This window comes from Asterias amurensis, chromosome 7 (assembly GCF_032118995.1).
Source record: "Asterias amurensis chromosome 7, ASM3211899v1".
Taxonomy (NCBI): domain Eukaryota; kingdom Metazoa; phylum Echinodermata; class Asteroidea; order Forcipulatida; family Asteriidae; genus Asterias; species Asterias amurensis.
In genome coordinates, this window is record NC_092654.1 from 24115604 (window position 1) to 24140984 (window position 25381).

The 25381-nt window shown below is 41.1% G+C and overlaps 1 protein-coding gene across 1 annotated transcript in view; it reads right to left on the minus strand.

The window, feature by feature from the left end:
* Positions 1-25381, minus strand: part of LOC139939391 (uncharacterized) — a 60394-nt gene that overhangs the window by 13220 nt on the left and 21793 nt on the right. The window contains exons 18-47 of the mRNA XM_071935223.1: positions 25153-25310; positions 24661-24892; positions 22050-22232; positions 21393-21635; positions 20502-20756; positions 19327-19506; positions 17770-17918; positions 16750-17047; positions 14890-15315; positions 14506-14736; positions 13956-14141; positions 13277-13590; positions 12791-12911; positions 11760-12043; positions 11420-11570; positions 10289-10705; positions 9747-10163; positions 9198-9629; positions 8965-9050; positions 8007-8343; positions 7561-7751; positions 6698-6932; positions 5915-6101; positions 5431-5669; positions 4726-5142; positions 4301-4567; positions 2613-2882; positions 1831-2109; positions 1392-1664; positions 708-983 (exon numbers count right to left, since the gene is read on the minus strand). Of these exons, the coding sequence (XP_071791324.1) occupies positions 708-983; positions 1392-1664; positions 1831-2109; positions 2613-2882; positions 4301-4567; positions 4726-5142; positions 5431-5669; positions 5915-6101; positions 6698-6932; positions 7561-7751; positions 8007-8343; positions 8965-9050; positions 9198-9629; positions 9747-10163; positions 10289-10705; positions 11420-11570; positions 11760-12043; positions 12791-12911; positions 13277-13590; positions 13956-14141; positions 14506-14736; positions 14890-15315; positions 16750-17047; positions 17770-17918; positions 19327-19506; positions 20502-20756; positions 21393-21635; positions 22050-22232; positions 24661-24892; positions 25153-25310 (7734 nt within the window). The remainder of the gene's footprint in view (positions 1-707; positions 984-1391; positions 1665-1830; positions 2110-2612; positions 2883-4300; positions 4568-4725; positions 5143-5430; positions 5670-5914; positions 6102-6697; positions 6933-7560; positions 7752-8006; positions 8344-8964; positions 9051-9197; positions 9630-9746; positions 10164-10288; positions 10706-11419; positions 11571-11759; positions 12044-12790; positions 12912-13276; positions 13591-13955; positions 14142-14505; positions 14737-14889; positions 15316-16749; positions 17048-17769; positions 17919-19326; positions 19507-20501; positions 20757-21392; positions 21636-22049; positions 22233-24660; positions 24893-25152; positions 25311-25381) is intronic.

The following is a 25381-nucleotide window of genomic DNA, read 5'->3' on the forward strand; positions in this document are numbered from 1 at the left end:
GTGACTTAAACCCTCCTCTACCTTGACTGAGTTTGTGACTTAAACCCTCCTCTACCTTGACTGAGTTTGTGACTTAAACCCTCCTCTACCTTGACTGAGTTTGTGACTTAAACCCTCCTCTACCTTGACTGAGTTTGTGACTTAAACCCTCCTCTACCTTGACTGAGTTTGTGACTTAAACCCTCCTCTACCTTGACTGAGTTTATGACTTAAACCCTCCTCTACCTTGACTGAGTTTATGACTTAAACCCTCCTCTACCTTGACTGAGTTTGTGACTTGTAGAGCCTCAGTCTTCTTGGTATTATATTTCAGAAAAATTATAGACTTTTACACAGTATAAGAAAACTAGGATTGTACAAAAGAAAATTAACAAGAGTGGGACTTGAACCAGTGTCTTCCAGATTAACGTGCCTGGCTCTACCAATTGAGCTGTCTAGCCCTATGTTGATGGTATCCCTACTTGCCAATATCTTTGTTCAGGGGTGCTAGTCAGAAGCCATTTCACATGTAACTGCTGTGTAGCCAGGGATCACAACCAAGTTTATGAAACAACCTGGGAAGCGGCAGCAGAGGGATCACCTTAAGGGGATGAAACTTTTTATTTACCCAGTCAGCTTCCCTTGTGTGTTATTACTTTTAAAAAGATCAACAAAAATTGGTAGACATTATTTAGATTTACTTATAACTAAAGCTAGAGTCAACTCACGAGTAGGGAATGTTCTCTGCCGAAGCTGCCGAGGGCGACTCACAACATTTCCGATCTTAGTACGCACTTCAAAGTCGACAGTGACATGAGGCTGGATTCCGCTTAGCAGCATGCTGTTGGTGGTGGTGAAGAATGGAGACTGGGGAAAGAACTCAGGCTCGTTCGGAACGAAGGTAACTTCATAGCCGTCGCGCGGGCCAGCAGCGTCCTGCCATTGGAATTCAATCGTTGTGGTTGTCACTCTGACGATGGAGAGGGGACCGGGGGTGTGAGGCACTGCAGTAGGGAAGAATATAATCAAATCAGTTAAATTATTTAATAAAAATGTTCTTAATAATGAAAATAATCTGAGATAATAATAGTGGATTCTCATAAAGCGTCAACAATCCGTCACTCAATGACGCTTATGACACTTCAGCATATTTTATAAGGTACGGTGTACCCCCCTTTCCCTACTCTGTCTTCATTGTTTTCTTGAGATCCCAGGAATCTATAAAGGAGTTTAAGTGGGTACTTCTGAACAAGAGGAGAATGGTGTGATAAAGTATGGGAATATTGGGGGGGACACACCCTTTACATGACATAGCATATGGTATATAAATGGGGGAAAAAACTCAGCTAGGGTCGATGTGTTAGGCCATTAAATAATTGTTTGGAAAATAAATAAATAGATAAAATGCTTACAGGTGTAGAAAACTCGCTGTATAGGAACGCTAGCCAGGTTCTCATCCACATTCTGGATGTGTGTTGTAATCGTCACTGTGTACTCACTAGCCACCTCTAATCCCTGGAACATCAGATCACGTGGGGAGTCCTTCAGAACCTTGGTCTCGGCAAGGTTGACTGACGGGCTGAAAGTCACGGTGTAGAAGTCCAACTCACCCACTGAGCTTGGCCACTCGATTCTGATTGATGTCTCGGTCGGTGTGTGAGTTATGTCAGTTGGTGCAGCTGGACCTGTAAGAGATCATTCAAGTGCATGTGTGAGATGGTGTCCAAGCATTTTTCGCTTAGCAAAGATATCTTGCTAAGCAGTATTTTCTACTTCACAGCTTCATGAAATTTGGCCCTGGTAGCTATACATTTGTCAAGCAATCTTAAAAGTAGCAAATAAATTACTTACGAGTCCGAATGGAGACAGTAGCGGGGGTACTTCGCAAAACCTGGTTGCCCACCAGATTTGACACTGCGACTAGCGAGATCATGTAGAATCTGCCCGGGGTGAGGTCAACTAAGGTCGTGCTGTCAGCCTCAGAGGGCAGGGTAATAGGCTGGGTGGATGTACCGACAGGGTCATAGGTCACCTCGTAGTGGTCCACGATGTAGGTTCTATCGATGAACCACTGGAGGTCGATTGTTGTCTCTGCTCTACCTGTGCTTATGAGAGTAGGCCGCGATGGGTCTGAAAAATAAAGGACAAGGAAGAATAAGGGTAATTCAGCAGAAATTAACTCCCCAAAAATGAGTCACATAATATAATAACAGTGGCTTCTTACTGCCGCTCAGTGACACTCCAGCCATTTCATCATTCAATATTTCCTGCAAGGTGTTGTGGATCTATGTTTGTGAAGTACAAGACTAATACCTTTACATGTTACGGTTTAAAAAGTGCTGTGGCACAATATGTTGCCAATCAAACCAGGAACACCGGGGAGAACCCCTTCGCTTATCAATAAGTGCACTGGGTTCTTTTATGTGCATATACACAACACACAGGACCAACGGCTTCAAGTGCCATCCAAAGTGTCTTGCTTAAGGACACAAGTGTTACGACCGGATCTCACACCCACACTCTGCGAACCAGAAACATCAGAGCTCGAGTCCGGTGTTCTTATTTGCTGGGCTTTGATGAATGGCTTTGCAGGGTTATCCAGGCCTTAATACTAATCACCCCCACTCCCTTACCTGTATTTGCCAAGACAGTGCTGGGTGCGCTTGGTACATTTCCACTAACAGTAGTAATGGTGACGCTGTAAGACCGCGCCGCCAGAAGGCCAGTAAACGCCAACTCCCGATTCTGATTAGGGTAGACGTTGAACGGGGTCCGGGGAAGACCGTTGTCGGAGGGGTCGAGGGTGAGGGTATAGTAGTCAAACATCCCAGAGGCTGCATCCCAAGAAACGGTCAACTCAGACGACGTCACGCTGTCAAGCTGGAGGGTGACTGCATCCGGTTCTGGAAGGTGAATTTCAAATATTGGTGTTTAGTTGCAACAACAGAAACAAAATGTCCTTAGAACATCATTTTGTTTGATTAAAGTTGTACAGACCTCAAAACAAGTTAAGCTGGTAGCTTTAGCAGTGTACTGGGGCTAGTCAATCATACCACTATTCAAACATGGTACTAGCAGGGCTGTTTAAATTTATAACACATTTAGGCTTCCACTGAAGTTTCTTGTAAAGTAGCCCACCATAGTTTGTACTTGTCGGATTTGAGAAGTTTTTTAACTTCTCAAAAGCAGCCCAGTTTTTAAAACTAATGTTGTCATATATAAGGGAATCAATGTGTGGTGAAGAGGTTTTCAACTAGTGGTTTAAACCCAACGAGGCCTGGTTCTTGATAATTTTACCGAGACGAAGTCGAGGTAAATTATCAAGAACCAGGCCTCGGCGGGTTTAAACCACTAGTTGAAAACCGATTCAACACACTTTGATTCCCATTCATAAATAAAAAACACCAACACTTTTTGGTCAAAAAGTAAAATAAATGCAAAAAATATAACTGTTCAATGATTTCTTTCAACACAACACCCCTCCAGCTATGAACCGGTAAAGCCCTCCGTCGCCCTCGGGTACACAACTCCTTATAAGGGAATGCTGTGCGCGTCGCACGAATCGCGTGATGTGGCACAACTGTTTCAGCCGTTGCTCTCGACCAATAGGAATGAAGAAACTGTCTTGTAAGAACAGGTGCAAGCTCGCGTGTCTCGCCCATGTTTCAACACTTTTTACTGGTCATAAACAAAGGTTTATACACACCCACGTGACGCGCTCTTCACCAATAGGAATAGCGAAACTGTCTGAGGTATTTATGAATATATCTTTATGATGGTCAAATGAGATTGAATTCACAAACTAACAATTGCTTTTGAAATTTTGTTTTTTTATTAAGCCCACTGAGTAAGCTTATAAGTGGTGCTTACTTGCCCATATCAGCTTTTACTAAGCAATGTATGCCGGGGTAGTGTTAAGGGTGAGCCTTTTACATTTGTTTGTTAACAACACACCATGTGATCTCACAACGAGCTGCGACGAAATTCAAGTTAAGGAGGTCGGTTTCGACCTTGGTATGCCTTGAATGCTGTCAATGTTTCTAACATTTGTGTTTGCAATGAACAGCTAAAAATGCATTGCATTACATGTAGACCCCCATTGGTCCTCGTCCAGCATGCCTGCTTCACCATGAAATAATTGGAACCCATCTGGTCTGCCATTTTGATGGGGAACAGAGCTCTGCCAGGCCCTACCAGAATACGCCTGCAACTGTGCCCTCAAACTCTGTACTACTGGGATTAATAGCAAGCAATCTCAATGCATGCGTAGCAACACTTGAAAGGAGGAATAGTGAAGATATTTATTTAAAGTTTCACCCACTTGTACGCTCTTCCAGGACGAAGGGACCAGCCTTGGTGTCTGCTCCATCCATCAGAGTCAGCTCGATTGTGTAGAGCTGGCCGGGGACCAGTTGACTGAAGTCTAGCGCCCTCTGGAGGTTCCTAGGAATGGAAAATGGTGAGTTGGTGATGCCGTCTGGTGGCGAGTACCTCAACACGTACAGGTCAAAGTCACCGAAAGCTTCTGTAAAAGCAACGCTGATTCTTCTGTCTGTGACCTCCGTGGCATACAAGTCAACAGTCTTAGCTGCAGGAGAAAAAGGAGAACAAAACGAGGAAACTTAGAAAAGTTTTCAGTAAATTGAAAATGTATAAATACAGACTGGGTCTTTATAGGTCTGATAGTCTTTTCTGCTCTGAGCCATTGATAAAAAGGCACATGGTATGAACTAATGGGAAACTTACTGAAGCACTGTAGTTCAACACAACTGACGAGACTTGCATCCGTTGGATAGCCGCCTAGGACAAATGGGATACCAGCTTGCGTCGCTAGTCTTACACACAGATGTGTTGTGTCTACACAGATCATCCCGGTAAGGTCAAGGGTCACCACCAGACCATCAAAGGTCAACGGGGTGCCGACCAGGACTTCTTGGTTCTGCTGGGCGGTGGAGAGTGTGGCTTTGACTGGGGCGGTTTCAACTCCACATCCATCGCCACAATTGCTTGCAAAAACATAAAGGTCCCAGCTGTTGTCGGCTTGAAGGCTGCGGCTGTTGGACCACGGTGTGAACAAAACGTCCAGATTGAAGGATGCAGAGTTATCACTTTCAAGGAGCTCATTGGAACCTAAAGTCAATCGGCCGGAGTCTATGGCAACACCTGAGTAAAGGAAAACACAAAAATACATTTAGAACAATATGAAATGGTTTTGCCCTAATTCAATACATGATAAATAGTGTATGGTAATCAAAGGATGTTTAAAGCTTTGTATAGTATGAAAATAAATAAATACTATGACTAGTAAACTTGCAGCTACAACCGCGTGTAAGTCTTTATTGAGAGGAGTCTGAAACGAACCGGTGTGGTCTCTGTATAATCAAACTTCCCGATTCAAGTTGAAAACAAAATCCAGTGGGAGCCCAGCCCTAACCCGGTCTTGTGACTTACTAATGCAGTTGGTCTCTACGCAATCCGTTAAGGAGTTATCATCGGGCAATCCCGTCAGGCTGAAATCGGGTTGTGCACCAGCGCCCTCGCCCAACGTGACGCAGATGTAACGCATCTCTGCACAAGGTATTCCTGTGAAATCCATGGTGGCAATCAGATTCTCTAGGGTGAGCACCGTGGCTGGGTCAAGGTCACGCCCACTTTGAGAGGGAGAAATGGTTGCGTCTCGCTCTGATCTCCTGCAAATAAGTCATTTAAAAAAACCAGTTAGTGATTATTATGCGTTTGTAATATATTTAAAACCGCAAGCATTACAACACAGGACTGTGACATTAATCTGAAAAGAGACGGTGGTACACACTATTGTGTGTCAGAGCCAAAATATTGTGTCTCTTAAAATAGCACTTAAGTTACGCTCGAGTTTGATATTGCAAATCATATTGGATGATATTAAAGGGTCAAACAGTGGGAGGGTTAATAATACCTTGTCCCTGTACCATCAGCTTGGGGAGTCACGAAGACTGTCGCTCTCCACAGGTTGTCCCCAGTGATCCCTGCGCTTGTAGGGGAAGCGGTGACGTTGAGTTCCAAGCGAACCTCCTGGTTAGGCCTCTGCTCAATGAAGGGGTGGTTGGTGATGATGGTACTTGCTACGCTCATTACTTGCACACCTACAGGAAATCAAAGAGTTGTAGTTACTCGTTCTATCGACCCCAAAAACATACCACTATAGGGAAAATATTGCTTATAAAATTCATTTGCTCTGGAGAAACTGGCCAAGAACCTCAATGAAGAGAAGACAAGGAAGGAAGTGTTGGTCTACGATATTGGAGGAAAACACCACAGACTTTATTCCAGGGAAAACCCATGCATTCAGAGAGGGACTGAAACACAATTCACAAAGTGCCCCCAGTGGGATTCGAACCGGGGTCCTAGAGGTGGAAGGCGAGAAAAGATAACACTACACCAACTGACCACCCATCGCCCACCCATCGCCCAATGCCAAGCCCCCTTTTATTTAAGCTTTTTAATCCAAAGAAAGAAATAATAATAAATGCTAGCTTTTTTGCTTAATGCTTAGATCCAGTGGTGTCCTCGAAATAACATGGTTCTCCATGCCTTTCTGTTTCCCATTGCCGACTTGAAATCTGCTGGTTCCATGCAGGCCCGAAATGTGACAGTGTAGGTTAATGTTCCAGGATTCCTCCTTCCATGCTTAGGATAGAAACATTACAATACATAAACCTCCAATCTTTTACACACTCACCATTGCATTCCGTTGCAACACATTGTCTCAGTCCAGACATTGTTACCGGTGTATTAATACTGTAGAAGGGTTGAGCCATGTCCCCGCGCCACACTTCAACGCAGAGGTACGCCATTTCAGTGCAGTACAAGTTGGCCGTCGTTAGCGTTACTGTAATGTCAGTAAGGCTGCTGACCATCCCAGCGGTAATAGGGACTGCTCCATGTATGGAGTCTAGAACTGCGTCTGTTTCAGCCTGTGAGAGAAAACTTATTTATTCTTTCACAAAATAATACCAATTTTGAAGCGCTTTTCCAACATTTCATCAGAGTGCCTTATTACTACCTCTGTTCATTTGGGCACATCTCAACTCTTTTGGAGTATGCAGCACCGACAGCTTAAGTGGCGCACAGTTTCTAATCATTTAAATGAACCTTTAACTTCTGGGTGATGCGAATCAATTATAGGCAAATCAAGAACCCACAATCCTGAACTGGATTCAAACTATAAATAACTCGGCCATCAGGGTCCAAAATAATATAAGCTGATTCAGGAGATAGTATTGCTTCATAATTTGCTGCTAAGCAAAAATGAGCAGGATACCAGTCACATATAATATATGTGAGATGGCAGTTTGGCTGGCAACATTATTATAACAAGCGTAATTATGTTGTGTTTTGCTACTTTTCCTGCTTAAGCTTTATGAATTTAGGCCCAGAACTTGAGTCTGATGCTCTAGATCATTTGGCCACGACACTTCATGAAAGTTGAAGGAGACCATCTCTTTCTTATTCTTTGAAGATGTGATGAATCGCTTTATAAGAACCCAGTATGATTATTAAAACATGCAATGATGCCTCAATTCATCTCTCCAATGCTCTTACCTGTCGTGTGCCGGCACCGTTCTGATCGGCAGACAGGAACACTGTAGTCTTCCACAGGTCCGTCCCACTCACAGTGGCTGACGTTGGACTGGCCAAGACGCTGACGGAAAATATCACGCTACTGGTTGCTGCCAGCTCACGCAACGGAGTAACACTGTTGTCCACCAGACTATTAGGCGAGAATGACACGCCTGGCAAAAGACAACAAACAAACAAAATATATAGATTTTAATGTGTTTGCTTTGTTGTTTCGGGTTTGGTTTTACATTTCTTCCGTTTCCCTTGTAATGTATTGCTTTTCATGCTCTTATATTGTTGAGGTCCAATAAATAATAGCAAAAATGGAAAAAAATAATTATTAATTTTGCAGTGCGCATGTTCTTCAAATTTTTTTACACCAAAACTGTCTGTATACTTCCCCTGAGGCTAACAGAAGCTCCACTTACCAGTGCAAGTAAACTCCTGCGTAACCACCACGGATGAAAGAGTCCTCCATTCCAGAGTGAACCCTGGATTAGCGTTAGGGTTTGTGATGACCACAATCAGATAGCGGACATCTGAGCAAGAAAGCCCATCAAGATTCAGGTCAGCCACAAGGTTCAGTTGGATTGTCTCCCCCTTCAGGAGATCCTTATCGGCATCAGTGCTGGTTAAGATGCCGCTCGTGTTTGCTTGGAATACCGTCCCTGCTGCGAGGGGGTCCTCATTGGAGAGTTTGACCTCGGCTGACCAAAGGTTGACCCCTATGGCACTACCGCCTGCTGCGTCTGATGTTAAAGTCACCTTTGGGTAAAGCGCAAAGAGACGGTTATTGTGAAATGTTCTAGTTGTTATTACTTTTATTAGTTTGGAGGAGAGAGAAAGAGGGGGGGGGGAAATGGAAAACAGCTGACCTTTAGTGTCTTGCTGACCTTTAGTGTCTTGCTGACCTTTAGTGTCTTGCTGACCTTTAGTGTCTTGCTGACCTTTAGTGTCTTGCTGACCTTTAGTGTCTTCTTTCAAAGATTTAGTACACACTCGATTTAGTTCCACCAAATGTTTGAAACAAACTTGCTTGATGTGGCATGGTGTACCCTCCCTTACGTGTCTTCATTGAGTCCTTAAAAACTTTTCAATTCTTGAGAGGATTTTTTATAATTATATTTTTGTATTTTTAAATTTGTATCCACTTGTTTATTTATTTATGTTTTTGGGGGTTGGGGTACTTCTGTACAAGAGGACAAGAGTTTGTTCAAGTATAGGAATTTTTAATTTATTTATTTATTTATTTATTATTACTTATTGGTTTTTTTTTTGTGGTTTTTTTTTTTTGGGGGGGGCTGCCACATTTTATCAGGCATGGTTTAGTCTTGCTCAAGGACACAAGTGTCATGACCGGGATTTGAACCCACACTCTGTACTTACTGTAAGATCGACAGGATTATTGGTGGCATGTTCCACGAATGGAATTCCAGAATTAATTGTCAGCTGCTCGCTTATGATTCTTATCCCTGTGTCAAAACAAAACAATACAAGACAAATTATTAGGTAAGCATACTTTGTTGCGCTGAGCTACTTTTTGGAGCTTTTTCAGTTCTATCAATTCAGTTCATGCTTTATTTTAGATCTTGTTTCGCAGCCGAAAAACACACACTTACCTTTGCAATCAAGCCTTGGAGTGCAGGCTGTTAAAACTGGGTCACTGATATCAGGGGTCAATGTAAAGCGTGGTTCGGCATTTAACCCTTTGGTCAACGTCACACAGATGTAAGGTACCTCATCGCACCTTGCCCCCACTAGGTTCAGCTCAGCCTCAACAGGTATTGTGTACAGCCTCCCGGCGATGATATCAATCATGGAAGGCGGAGAATACGGCACTGTGACTTGGTGCTGTGAGGCCAGTACACCGTCTCTGCTAGGGACGGCTGTTGCAGCCACCTGAAGTCGGAAGAGGTTCACCGGGTCAATGACGCTGGCGCCGGTGGGGTCGGTTTGGAATTCAAAGTCAAATGTAATCGGATGACGGGGCTCGTTGGAAATCAAAGGCTCTCCAATTAAGACATCCAGGCGGGTGGACAGGATGTGCAGACCTGGGTGGGAAAAAACCCGAATTAGAAATGAAAAGTCACAAGGTTGAGATTTAAGAGACAGAGTAACAAACTCTGACAAATCAATAGACAGAGTAAGGAATGAAATTCGAACCTTACCTTTACATTCAATGGCCCTTGAGGCTAGCAGAGCCGAGGGAACCAGTGTGAAATCTGGACTAGGTCCTGGTCCTTTACCCCACTCTGCGCAGACATAATTGATGTTCTCACACAAGGCATCAGGAAGTGGCACCATGGCCCTTACGTTGTTCATTAGGAGCACCGCCCCCGCGCTGAGTGGCTTATTTAGATTAGACACGCTCAGTGCAGAGGTGACTCGCTGGGAAGTCACGGTGGCGCAGCTCTCCGTGTCGCTCGTGAAAATGTCCACCGACCAGAGTCCCACTCCGGAGATACTTGAGCCGGCGCCATTAGAGGATATCCTCAGATTAAGGTCAAAGGTCACTTCAGAGTCGCTCTCGACGATCAGACTACCGGAGTTCACCTCTCCAATTTCAGTGTTGGTCACCTCAACACCTGCCAAAACAAAATCATACAATTTTTTGCTTACCAGAAAATTCTTAACATTATTCTCTGCTTGAGTAGCTCAAAGTAATGGACCCACGTGTATGAATTTTTTTTTTAAAGAGTAATTCTTGTACCTTTGCACTGAATTTCAACTCCCTTTACAATATCTCCGAACAGTGTGAAGTCAACGCTGGTTGCTGCTCCTACATGAACCTCCAGACACAGATACACATTGGGCCATGGTGGACACTTCATCTGATAGTCCAAAGGTACATCCACATTGAACGTAATATTGTCCCCCTTGAGAAGGTCCCGGCTTCTTTCTTCAGGTGAGATGACAGCATTCGTCAGTGCCACCTCTTCAGCGTCACCAAGGCAATCAGGGTGGTTGTTTAAGTAGGCTTTAAACTCCCACAGATTATCTCCGATGACGTCCTCTTTTGCGGCATCAGACATTAAGGCCACGGCGAATGAGAATATTTGGTTGTCTTCATTCTCATGAAGGATATTGCCACCAGTGCCAGCCAAAGTGAAATTTACAATTTTCACGCCTGGAGTACACACAAAAACAAAAAATATAGAAATAGTATTATCTGCAAACAATTATATGAATAATCTCAAACACAATGTAGCTACTGGTATCATTGTTTGACTTATATCGGAATGGGTTTAATTTGATAAGCTTACACAATGTTCCTTGTGCTCGCTAATAGCCAAAGATCTTAGGAAACTATGACTTTAAATAACTGTTAAAATTCATTGTTAGTTTTATCAACTGTATTTAATTCTTTTAATTTTTGTGGCGTGTTGTGGCTAAGTGGTCTAGTTCCCCAGACACAAGCTCAGGTGTTGTCAGCAGCTGAGTGTGTGTTTGAATCCTGGTCATAACACTTGTGCCCTTGAGCAAGGCACTTAACCATAATTGCTTCATTATTGGTAAGGTATTTCATTGTGCTCCACCAGACGATTTGGGATATTAACCCAAACCAATTGTCACCAGGGGCATGTTACCACCTACTCCTAGGGCTGAAACAGGGTTACCACCTTCACAGTCAGTGAGGATGTAGGAATGAGTATCATCCACCACGTGCCTTGCTGGTGGAGCAGAATGCACTGCTGGATTAAGGGCACAAGTGTAATGACTGGGATTCGAACCCTCACTCTGCTGCTCACAACACGGAACTATAGACCGCTGGGCCACAACATGACGCAAAATGCCCCCCAAAATTTGAAAACCCACAGCATTGTTGACTTTGTTTCCCTACCATTGCAATCCAAGGAGGCGCAAGTAATCAGAGCGTTGTCGTTGGGGATGCCCTGCAGGGAGAATGGCGGTAATGGGTTATCACCCTTCAATATCTGGGCACAGAAGAAAGGTGTCTGGCGACAGTCAGTACTCTGAAGATTTAGAGTCACCTGCATAGAGAAAATGAATTACAAGTTGAATAGAACGTCTGGTCCAAACAGACAACTTCTCCCAGTTTTGTGGTGGGTTATTTGTGGTTGTCTGTCACTTTTTTTCTCTGTCCTTGTATGTTATATAATATCTAGTTCTTATATAGATCATTAAGATAAGATCATTAAGATAAATGTGGGATGGCATACCGTACGGCCAGAAAAAGAAAGTACGCCATTTAATCGAGACAATGGCGCGTTGGTTTGATCAGGAGTCAGGGCCACTGGTAACTCATATGCCTTCCTATGGTGGGAACCATCTGATCGACGGTTAGCGAATACATTAAGCTGCCAGAGTCCTGTGCCCTCAATGGAGGCCCCATTTGGGCTGTGCATTGCTTGGAATAGAAAGTTGACAGTGTGTGAAGGATCATTCTCAACAGGAATCAGCTCTCCAGCTTCGATAAAAACTGTCGCATCTTCAATTTCAACGCCTGTCATAAAAACAAGAGAAACGAGAAACAAAAATAATAATCAGCTTTTGAAAATTAAAGGCAATTATTTGGCCTCTTTTAACCAAGAATCAACGAGTCTTTCAGAAGATCCCAATTTTGTAGAGTTTCTTAGGCATACAAATAGGCAAGTACAGCAACATCATGCTTGTCAGATTAAAGGTTACCAGCAAAAGTACCATCTAACATGTACCATCTGTGACCGTATCCTGCAAATTTTTGGTTAGCAGAAATTTGTAAGCAATATATTCTGCTTGAAACAGCTTTATGAAATTGGGCCCCTGCCTTCCCTTCGCTAAAAAACCATTTCAACTCCCACTTAACTCATACAAGGGATTAAACCCAACTTTTCATAGGTTTGTTTCATGTGTAATGTTGATTGCATATAACATGAACACTACTTTGTCAATTCTACCAATCCTCCATAATTCCTTTTAAAGGTATTATGGAGGACACAGTTTCTTGGGATGTAGGGAGCACTAGGTCTGAAAGGAACTAGCACTCATATCTCAATGTTGTGGCAGATTTAAGCCATATCCGATAAAGCGGCTGCAGCTATGGGTTTGAATGTTGCTATGGATGTTGTTATGGGTGTTGTTAAGGGTGTTCTATACTTCGATTCATCATGATGTGGAATTCTAGTTGTAGCCATAGCCAGCTGCCAACTCAGACTAGGCCTCACTCTTGCCCCTCAGAAAATCTAAAGCACAGCCGCCTTTTCTATATTACCTCTGCACATGACACTCTCACAGCCAATAAAAACGGAATCATCCCCGTTCTTTGCCGACAAGGTGAAGAGAGGGGTCGGAGCGGCATGACGCTGGAGGCGAACACACAGCCAAAGTCCACCCTACAAAATAAACACAAAGTTCAAATTGAGATGTTTTATGATGTATATATAGTGAAGGTTAAAAGATGACTTCTCAAAACCTGTCATAGGTCAAAATAGATATGTAAAAGGTCAAAGGAAGATATGTCAAAGGTTTAAAAAGTTGTGTGTGGCATGAAAGTTTTTTTTTTTTTTTTTTGTTTTACCATACCATCTCAGCATGTACTTATTTTGTGTGTACATGCAAAACAGTTTAAGTTAGATTTTAACTTCTACAATTACAAACAGGCAAAACTAAAATGTTCTTTTAGCAGATCCGGGTTTTGCACTGGCATGTCAAAAACAATAACATCACTTCTAGACATCATAACACTGTGGCTACTTACATCTGGACAAACTAGATTAGTCAGGTCAATATCAGATTCCAAATCATTCAACACCAAGTCTTGTCCAGCGCCCAGAGAAACACTCATGTTGACTTGGGTAAGAGAAAACGTTTCCTTGCCGATGGTGTCTTCGTCGCCGTTGGCATGAGGAGTGTAATAGTAAGAGACAGCCCATAGGTCAATGCCGTCGATACTTGCTGCGTCCCCAGCTGATGCTGACATCATTGAGAGCTTGACACTGACAGGGTTGGACCGCTCCTTTACAGGGCTACCTTCTGTGATACTTGAGATCACCGTTGACACAATTTCAACACCTGGGGAAGCAAAAATGTTCAAATGCCATGAATGTCAAATAAGAATTGCTAATGATCGAGTTGGCAGGAAAAAGGCAACCAGAATTTGCAACAGCTAATTTTATCTTCTAAATGAGAATAACTCTCTCTGGCTAAAGGATACTCACTATGTGGACCTGAAGCTACTCTAACACCTAGGTATTTCTTAATTTTTTAATTTGTTTTTATTCATTAATTTTGTAAAACAGAAAAAAAACAAAAACAACAACTCCAAAAACACAAGACAGGTAAACATGGACAAAAGACAACTAAAACAAAGGACAACCAAGGTTATCTCCCGAACTCGCTAGACCACAACATTCTGATGTACACCTTGCTGCACTTACCCTTGCAGATAACAGGGATGCAAACGTTATTCGGTGTCGCAAAGTTCAAATCAAACTGAGGGACCGGAGCGCTTCCTTTCTCGAGGATTAAGCAGAGCTGGTCCAGGTTGTCACATAACATTCCATTCGGTGTGATTTCAACAGGGAAGATGTTGATGAAGTCTACTGTCTCGTTGGCAATCAAGGCTATGGGAGAAATAAACCAGTAGTAAAATAACAAAATAACAAATTTATCTTAAAGCAAAATTCAAGCAATGAATGTTATGATCAGCATTTGTTGCAAACAAAGCATTTTAAAGTTTTCATAAACCTGATTAAGCTGTACGTTTTGCGTACGCTTGTTCAAGTAGCGAGAGGCAGTCTGAATTCTATATTTTAGCAGCGGGTACTGCAACAATCTAGTAGGTTAAAAAAAAACATCTTGATACACTCATAAAGTAAACAAACTGTTGAATCTCAAAAAGAAACATTTCATAGTCCGAACTTTACCAAACAAAGTTGTTCAAGTTCAGTTCAGAGAGTCTGGTTTACAGAAGAATAAAAAACAAACCGGTATTTTCCCTGCTAGAGGTCCAGTAATTTCCAACGGCATCCAATGTCAAGGCATTATTTGCAGTGTCTCTGATCTGGAATGATGGAGATGACCACAGCCCCATGCCGGCAATGTCGGCTGAGTTGGGATCGGTGGAGACATGGAGGTCAACATGAAGGTAGTTGTCAACATTCTCCAAGATGTAGGTCGGTAAGGTTACTTCAAACTGGATGTCGCTGATGATGACAGCTGTGATCAAGAAATTATCAAAAAAACAGTAAAATATTGTCTGTCAGATTAGTTAATCAAATTAGTCAAATAGTCAAATTAGTTAAGTTCATCATAAAATGGCAAATTTTGGACTCTCAACCAAATGTTAAGCATACTTGGGATTGAACTTACGATAACAAGTAACTGGGACACACTGCCAGTCAATCGTCATGATGGTGAAATCCGGACTACTTCCAGAAGCCTTCTCCACCTTGACACATAGGTAGAAGGGGTCGGTCACAGAGCAAATGATGTCAGCGACTGTTGGTATATCAACAGTCACCCCATTTAGGGTGGTCGTCGATTCCGCAGCCACGCCTTTATTAGAGTTCTCCTCCGAGAGGGTTGCTACGGATACTGTTCCAAAGTCATCGCCGGTCCCGTCTACCAGACTGTTCAAGGCAAAGCTGACCATCCACAGGCCAGTACCGACAACGCTCCCTGCGTCTGCGGCTGCTGTAATGGCAATGTCAGCGGTGAAACTCGTTGCTCCGTCTCTTTCTTTGAATGACAATGTCTCACCACCGGTCTGTATAGACACATCCTCGATATTCACGCCTGTGATAAAACAAACATAACATTAGGTTATTCATTTTGATTTTACCCTTACACCAATGTGTGTAAGCAATGTATACTCAGTACTTTCCCCCGAGTTCTGTTGAAAAAGGATCACAGGCATATTACTCGGGTGGGATTCGAACCCAAGACCCTTGCAACTCTAGAACACGGCTTACCAACTAGACTACCAAGATTGCCTGGTAGCTAGGTGCAGTAGTTTGAATCCTATGTTTAAGCAGCGGGTACCGCAACCATATAGTAGAAAGTAAACTTGAATAAAACTACACACACACATATCTAATGCATTTATACTGCTTTCCTGATGCCGAGTTCGAGGCCGCACCGTCTAGGGCGATGGACTCAAGTTCTGTAATTTACAGAATGATGGTTTGAAAACTGGTGTGTTTAGTCCAGATACTTTTACTGGACCAACTTGTGCGTGCGCCTCTATTTTGAGTCTTACAATATTATGCCAGAGCATTCCCAGGTTAAATTTCCCATTGAACCTATGGTGAAACTCGGTTTTGTTTGGAACTAGTTGAAATTCAGTTGATAATCACAGTTAAAACCAGGTGGTTTAAGATGGACTTTTGACCAAACCAGCTGGTCTATCGATTAAATAAAAACTGCTCACAAAAAGTTAGGAATTTTTTTTTAATCAAGTATATCTTTATTATTTATGACTCTCTTTGCATAATAATATATATCAATGCAAAGCTGAAGTGTTCCCTCTTTAAAATGATACCTCATTTGCAATGATTATATGTTGCCGGACTTTGCTCGCCACAATGAGAATGAGGCAAAGTCACAAATCAAATGTGCCAAAATTAGCAATTCTGTGTTACTGTGAACAAATAAGTTGACACTGTAACTCAAAGAAGCAAGACAACTTACTGATTACTTACTGATTTAATGCACTTTATTGAGACAAGAAGTTCAGTAAATACCCAAACAGTTTTTTTTTCAAGAAATGAGGGCTAGTGTGCAGTGGTGCAATCCTTTGTGTAAACCATTCATGGTTCCGAAGCTTGAGAAGTTTGGTTATTAATCATTACGTATTGACTGTTTAGCACAGATAGTGGTAATTAATTTTGGCACATTTGAATTGTGAGTTTGCCTAATATCGTCATTCATGTAGCCAAATTCAGCAAATGTAACCATTGCAAATGTGGTATTATTTTAAAGAGGAACACTTCAGCTTTGCATTGATATATAATATATACAAAAGAGAGTAATAAATAATAAAGATTTACTTGATTAAAAAAAGTTTCCTAACTTTTTGTGAGCAGTTTAGTTAACCTAGTTGAACACAACTCAAACCAGTTCATTTATATAGAAATTGAACACTACCTAGTTTAACCAGTTAACCCAGCTGGAATTTTGATTTGGGTTATTAACAAATTTTCCCCAATTCAAGCTTAAGAAGGTTTATACCTTGACAGGTGATTGGCTGACAAGTAAGTAGCATTGTTGGGTCTTCTTGTCCATTCATCTCATCCCAGCCTTCCAGTTTGTAATTCCAGGAGGCCATTGGGTCTTTCACCAGACGGATACAGATGTAGTTGTTCGGCTGGCATGTCCAAGTTGTCGTGTCCAGCATGGCGATGGCATCCACAAAGACAATCGAATCACCGGCCGTGACCGGTTGACTCGCAGAGCCATCAGGTAGAACCACGACCTGGTTTGAGGTTTTCGGCTCGGCAATTCCCGTGTCATCTGAAGCAACAAACGCCTATCAATAGAAACACAGTTTACAATGAGATCCATCTTCAACATGGCGGGAACCAAATAGCGAGGCAAATTTTAAACAGAACACTGAAGTAGAATAAATAGCAAGACTAGTGTCATAAGAATATTCCCTGCCAGCTAAGAAGATATACACATGATGTTAACGCAAACCGAATATACATTCATCAGAAATTTTACACACAAAAAACATCCATTGCAGACATTTGCAAAGTTTAACCATAAGTTCAACCAGTTCAATAATTCAAAAAAAGAGTTCATAAAGAAACTGCTAAAGAATCATATACAAAATAATGTTTTCAGATCATGAAAGAGAGAGCATTTTTATCTGTCTTTGATTTTAATCGTCTTTGATAGAGTTGAAACCAACGGTTCTTTTCAGAAGCATTCTTTTCAGAAGCATCCCAACTCATTTAGAGATTATCATAACATGGTGTTCCTGCAAAATTTTACTATAATGTCAATGATTTATTTCTGTTTAAAGAGGTTTTATTTTTGTTTATAATTAAGTTCATTTGGTAAACATCTTTGTGCTTGGTGGGACTACTTTTACTGGACTTGCCAAAAGTCTGCACAATAAATATGTGCAGATAAAAGATTCATATGACGTGAAGTGGTTGAATGTTGGGTTTTTTCCCTTTATTTTTTCTTTCTTTTCTGGGGGGGGGGGGAGGTTCTAAGGTTTATTCGTTTAATGTCCCTAGTTACCTCCAATCTGAAGAGGTTGGACCCGCCGGCATTGACACTGGCTCCAGTGGCACTCGTAACGAACGTCACTTGGACTGACAAGCTGAAGACTGGTACCCCCTCTAGCAGGTTACTGGTCACAGGGAACGCACCACCCGTAACACGAAGACCTTTAAAAACAAACATCAGATTTAACACAAAAAAAACCGTTATAATACTGTGAATATGCTATTGCTACCTTCATGCATACCCCCCCCCCCAAAAAAAAAACCAAAACAATAACAGAGTGTCATGGTCGAGTGGTTAAGAGCACCGAATTCAAGTTCTGGTGCTAATTCACCGGAGTGTGGGTTCGAATCCCGGTCGTGACACTTGTGTCCTTGAGCAAGATACTTTACTATAATTGCTTCTCTTCACCCAGGGGAATAAATGGGTACCTGCGAGGGTAGAGGTTGATATTCTGAATGAAAAAGCGTTTGGAGCGATATAAACTGTTGCACAGGTGTATACTGCCAAGGGAGCTGAGAAACATTAAAAAAAGGATGTTGATTGGCCCTATGACCAGGGCACTAATGGAAAGCGCATTGATACAGTTATTGTGAAATGCCCTATATAAGAATTGTTATTATTATTATTATTATTGATAATAACTTTTAATTTCCTAATCTCTAAGCTTGTTTTGTATAATATTTGCAAACGATAATCTCAGTACTTTATTGAGAGTAAATATGTAATATGTGCTTATGAACACAGGAAGCATGCAATTATTTGTTGAAAAGTTGAGTAAACATTAAAACTGTGTTTTTGTTATCATTATTTATATTATTTCTTGCTAGTTATGAACCTAAGGAACCCATGGACCTGTGAACAGTAGGCCTGAATATGTACCTGTGTAGAGAAGAAGATGAAGAAACATCAATTTTAGACTATAAGGGAAACCCAAACTCAGGGGGAAACCAAAGCAGTAAAGTGAGGGACTGAAAACCCCCAAGCCATGCAAGGCTCTGATGTAAGGCTCTGCTCATGGAAACATCAGTTTTAGACAATGAGGGAAACCCAAACTCAGGGGGAAACCAAAGCAGTAAAGTGAGGGACTGAAAAACCCAAAACCATGCAAAGCTCTGATGTAAGGCTCTGCTCATGGATTGGAACCGAGTCCGCAGAGGTAAAAGGCAGGGAAAGATACCACAGAGGCAACCTGGTCTTCTTTCAGGTACAAGATTTGATGAAATTGAAAATTCCTGAAACTGGCTCCCTCCCCATGTTCACTCCTAAACAAAGAACCTCTCAGATGTAACAATTCAGGCGGTTTGCAGAAACCACTGAGCCAACCTTTAATGGCCAGTAATAGACCCATTGCAAAACGCGCCTCTGCTGTCCGTCATTTTGTGTGTCAAACATGGGCACAAAAGGATGGTACACATGTTTACACAACTCCGAACAATGCTTGTCTACCATTTCTGCCTTTTTGGGGGAGTCCATTCCTTTTGTGTAAGTTTTGACACACAAAATGGCAAGGATACACGCGTGCAAGTGCACTGTGCGTTGTGCATAGGGTCTATAAATACAATGGTTTACCTTTGCATGTGACTTCAATGCAGCCGATGAGGCTATTTTCATTTGGCACTCCTTCCAGTTTGAACTTTAGCGGTGAAGTGAGGGCACGGGACACTTCCACACAGAGAAAATTGAAGTCATTGCAGAAGACTCCTGTTAAGTCTAGAGTTGCCGGCAAAGCAGAGTAAAAAGCTTGGTCACCTGAAATAAAATAAGGGATAAGCTGTTTTAGAGGCATTACGGGAAAGCTCCAGAGTTTCTGAGTTTGGCCACCAAAACTCAGAAACTATATATCCTTTTTGGTCAGTGATGTAGTATTCTTGCACTACACACTAACACTGATAGAGCTAACCAAATCTACACACAGGTGTTTCCCTCATCAACAATGCAATATCATGATCCAACTAATAAATAATGCATATAGAGACCACCACCACCACCACCATACAGTGATTGGTACCCTTGAAACAGTAGCCTATCGATAAGTATATACATGTATCTTACATTTTACATGTATGTGTACAATAAGCAAGACATGTGTGAGACACAATAAACCAAGCAAGCATCGAAGCAACAGCTCTTGTTGAACTCAAAATATTACAAGTGAGTGGTTTGTATTACTAAAGGTCATTGAACTTGATGGATGAGCCGTTTAGAGATAGTCAGCAGCACTAACGGTTTGTTCTTGATCAAATTAAAAGATTAGGATCAACTGTTTAGAAAAGAAATGACATGAAGATAACAGGTGTGAGTTGGTATAGTTGGAAAGGATGTATTATTCTGGCCTCTTGCTTTTATGGAGCTTTTCCAAAATGGGGTTTAATCGATCAGCGATGTGATATAGGCTGTTGAAAAAAGCCTGAACTATGAGCGCAAAGCATGAAAGCGTGAAAGCTTGTGACTCAAGCGCGAAAGCTTCCTCATGCGAAGCCTCCTTACATACATTTATCTACGCTGCAATTTGGGTGTTCTGTATGGTTTTATCTTCATTTTCTTATGAATTTAATTTTTTTAGACTGCTAATTTCTGTTAAACACTTAAAATTATGATTATTTTTGTCTTTCTTTATTGTAATGAAACAGTCAGCCCCTCAACTGCATCGTGACTAAAAACTTTATAATGACCATTTAAAGTAACGCCTGGCTGCTGCTCATTTTAGCCTTGTTATTTTCTTTAAAAAAAGGTTCCAACAATACCTGGCGGAAGTTCAACAAAATGATTGTTTGCACTCGTATCCACAAGAGTTGGTGCAATTCTGTTCTGTGATGTTCCATCCACAGGACTGCCGAAGAGAAGCACCTGTAAGTAGTTGCCCGGGGGTTGAAGGTAAGAGGAGCCCGCAGAAGTTTGGAGTGTAACTTGTGTCAAAGATAGAGTGTTGATCCCAGAGTCTTCCTCAAACATTTTATCTGCATTGCTGAGCAACAGCTGTGTACTGGAAATCTGGACCCCTGTCAAAATCAAAAGAAAGCATTTATTCCAAAGGGTCAGATTATTCATCTATTATAATAAGAACCAAGAACAGACATGTCATAATTGCAATCAAAAGATAAATGGTGATCAAACGTTAAAAGCAAAGTATAGTTTTTGGGTTTTTTTTCGTTTGCTTGTGTTAACCCTATATTTTCATTTCAGAAAGGTGGTAGCCTTTTTGAGATAATGCTGAACATCCATTAGAGTTTATATTGCTCAGTGAGCGTTTTATTCATTTTTTTTTTAAAGCTGATGTCATGCAAAGTGTGTTATTGGTTTTTCACTATATTCTTGTGACCCAGATGGTCGGTTATGTTTATGGTGGATTAGCTTACAATGTCAGCAACTGTTTTGTCAGCAAAACCAATTCTGCAATGTTCCTTTGAGTATTCTAGTTGGTGTACAAGTATAAGTCTGTTGGACTATTGAAGGAATTATTCAAAATGCTAACGCAGTGTTCACTTGTGTAGGGAATGGTCCAGTAGTTTGGCAAACTCTCAGGGTCCAGCAGAATACTCTAGAGGTCCATCCCACCATCCCTTAATGCCTGGACCATCACTTCCTTATAAGTTGTAAAATATAACAAATTCATGAGGTTTTTGCAAGACACCTACCCTGACAATTGAGGTTAGTGCAAGCAATGTGAGCGTCGTTATCAGACATGAGAGAGAAGTCCACACTGGAAGTAGGTTGCTTCTTCAGTTCAGCACACACCCAGCGCACTTCCTCACACACAAGATATGGACTGAGGTCAAGGGTCGCCATTACACTGTTGAACTCAATGGCGCTGCCCGCGGGCAACGGGAAACTCATGTCGTTGCCTTGAAGTGTGGCCATTACCTCTGACATACGGACGCCTGTGGGGGAAACAAATTAAAAATTGTGACGGACCCAAAAATTGATGTCATTGTATCAGGGTTGAAGACCATTGATGTGGTTCTACCATCGCTTTGCTTTATTTATGATTTATTTTTTATTTATTAGAAAATATATATCAGGCAAAACAGTTCAAATAAAACTAACCAATAAGTAGTGGGAATAAAACAAAAAATCAACAATCTAATATAAAAAAAAATGTCACTTTAGTTACACCCCAAGTTGAAATGTCAAAACGTTGCGTCTTGCTTAAAATTTCCAAGATGCACACATTTATTTTAATTTAATTATTTTTTTTTTTTGTGGGGGAGGGGGGAGTTTAAAAGAATGATTTTCGGTTAAATAAGGAGAATTTACATACCTGATAAATAAATAGAAAAGTCTCTTCTACTTACCCAAGCCATTTTCTTGACTGTTGCCAAAGACTGCTAGAGACCACAGTCCGATGCCATTTACACTAGCACCAGTCGGGCTTGAGGTGAAGGAAAGATCCAGAATGACAGGATTGTTTGCTCGTCCCTCCTTCAGGTCTCCGCTGGTTGCCGTTGCAGAAGCAGAGCTCAGTACAATCACAACACCTAAAGACAGAGGAGAGGACAATAGAGGTCACAATAGAGGTCACAATGGAGGTCACTGAGGGCATCTAGAGGGCAAAGGTCTTTACCTCGGGGTCATTACCATTGAGTCATTACCACAGAGGATAGGAAAATAGAGGTCACAGAGGTTACAAAGGTCATTAAGGGCATCTAGAAATCAAAAGTTGTTACCATGGCATTAACGGCCACTGATCGATTCATTGCAAATTGCTTACAGGTTTCCAGCTAAAACATACTTGAATTGTAACTTGAATTGTACATGTATGTGACTGCATGGTTCACTTTTTACTTGAATTGTACATGTTTGTTTGTTTGTTTGTTTTATTTCCATTTGTACAACAAAAAATACAACAATGATGATTTCAAGTATATAAATACTGTTATAAATTTAAATTAAGTACAAATGGGGGTTGCAGCCAGAGGAGGTAAGACCCTCCTGTAGTGGAGCACCCGAACTGCTATAAAAAATTAAAAATAAAATGCTGCACTGGTTTCACAAATGACAAGTGTAATATGAAAGTAAATTATAGTAACCCTAAAATAAAATAAAGCACATCTTTGAATAACAATAGTGTAAAGCAAAATATAGGTATTAGGCCTAAAAGATATGAACTTGTACACATATTTAAATATAAATATATATTTTTCTTTCAATGTCCTGCTCTAATGACATGTGTGACAATTCAAATTAGTACATAGAAAATCTTTATACTTAATTAAATAAAATGGTTCCAGGTTTCCAGCTAAACTTACTTGAATTGTACATGTATGTGACTGCATGGTTTACTTGAATTGTACATGTATGTGACTGCATGGTTCCAGGTTTCCAGCTAAACTTGCTTGAATTGTACATGTATGTGACTGCATGGTTTACTTGAATTGTACATGTATTTGACTGCATGGTTTACTTGAATTGTACATGTATGTGACTGCATGGTTTACTTGAATTGTACATGTATTTGACTGCATGGTTCCAGGTTTCCAGCTAAACTTACTTGAATTGTACATGTATGTGACTGCATGGTTCCAGGTTCCCAGCTAAACTTACTTGAATTGTACATGTATGTGACTGCATGGTTCCAGGTTCCCAGCTAAACTTACTTGAATTGTACATGTATGTGACTGCATGGTTCCAGGTTCCCAGCTAAACTTATTTGAATTGTATATGTATGTGACTGCATGGTTCCAGGTTTCCAGCTAAACTTACTTGAATTGTACATGTATGTGACTGCATGGTTCCAGGTTACCAGCTAAACTTATTTGAATTGTACATGTATGTGACTGCATGGTTCCAGGTTCCCAGCTAAACTTACTTGAATTGTACATGTATGTGACTGCATGGTTCCAGGTTCCCAGCTAAACTTACTTGAATTGTACATGTATGTGACTGCATGGTTCCAGGTTCCCAGCTAAACTTATTTGAATTGTACATGTATGTGACTGCTAAACTTACTTGAATTGTACATGTATTTGACTGCATGGTTTACTTGAATTGTACATGTATGTGACTGCATGGTTTACTTGAATTGTACATGTATGTGACTGCATGGTTCCAGGTTTCCAGCTAAACTTACTTGAATTGTAAGTTTGAATGTATGTGACTGTATGGTTCCAGGTTTCCAGCTAAACTTACTTGAATTGTACATGTATGTGACTGCATGGTTCCAGGTTTCCAGCTAAACTTACTTGAATTGTACATGTATGTGACTGTATGGTTCCAGGTTTCCAGCTAAACTTACTTGAATTGTACATGTATGTGACTGCATGGTTCCAGGTTTCCAGCTAAACTTACTTGAATTGTAAGTTTGAATGTATGTGACTGTATGGTTCCAGGTTTCCAGCTAAACTTACTTGAATTGTACATGTATGTGACTGCATGGTTCCAGGTTTCCAGCTAAACTTACTTGAATTGTACATGTATGTGACTGCATGGTTCCAGGTTTCCAGCTAAACTTACTTGAATTGTACATGTATGTGACTGCATGGTTCCAGGTTTCCAGCTAAACTTACTTGAATTGTACATGTATGTGACTGCATGGTTCCAGGTTTCCAGCTAAACTTACTTGAATTGTACATGTATGTGACTGCATGGTTCACTTTTTAGTTTTACTAACCCAGGTCGAAATTCCAGTTACTAGTTCAACTTGGTTTAACTGGAACCAGCTGAAAACCAGTTGATGAAAAACCAGTTGGTTTAAACAATTAAACATAGTTAACCTAGTTAAACTCAGTGTAAACCAGTTGGTTTGAAATGGAAATTGGACACTATCCAATTAAACCAGTTGACCCCAGTTAACTAGGTTCAATTGGAATTTAATCTGGGAAGCCAATATTCTTGATAATCATGAGTTTCTGCTCTTGAAAGCTTTATGACATTGGGCCAAGGGTTCCAGATAAAAGTATCCTCTACCTTTGCAAGGAACGTCGGTGCACTGCTGCGTGGCTCCTGTCACAGTAAAATTCACATTAGAACCTCCAGCTCTTGACAAGTCAATACAGAGTGTGACTGTGCCGTTACTTGGACAAATCAGTTGAGAGAGGTCAAAGGGTAATGTAACATTACTGAAGCTGATTGGCTGTCCGTTGATGACATCATTGTTAGCTTGTTCACCAAGGTCAACTGGCACTGTTGACAACAACGTCTGATTGAAAACAAAAGTACAAACTCAGTGAGATCCCAATCCAACTCAAAAAACATTCTTCACTAAGCAGTGACAAACAAACAAACAAACAAACAAACAAACAAACAGACAAAAATAAACACCACAACAGACTCCCCCGTAAGATATCAAACACCCAACAATTAAGCAAACAAACAACCACCCAATACCCACTTCAAAATGTCAACAAACTTTAAAAAAAAACTAAATAAAGAGTTAGACCAAAAGAGTCTGAAACTTACAGTTCCATCAAGTAATGAAGCGGACATTTCCCAGAGCATTGTTCCAGAGGCATCTGCACCCCCAACACTAACTGTCGCAGTCAACATCACTGCTGCTGTATCTCTCTCAATAATGGCCGGAGGTAAACTCGACAAAACAATATTGTTAATCAAAACACCTACAGTAAAAAGAAAAATGAAATATCCTCAATAAATAATATTATTTATCCCTGATGCAAATTATTATGTA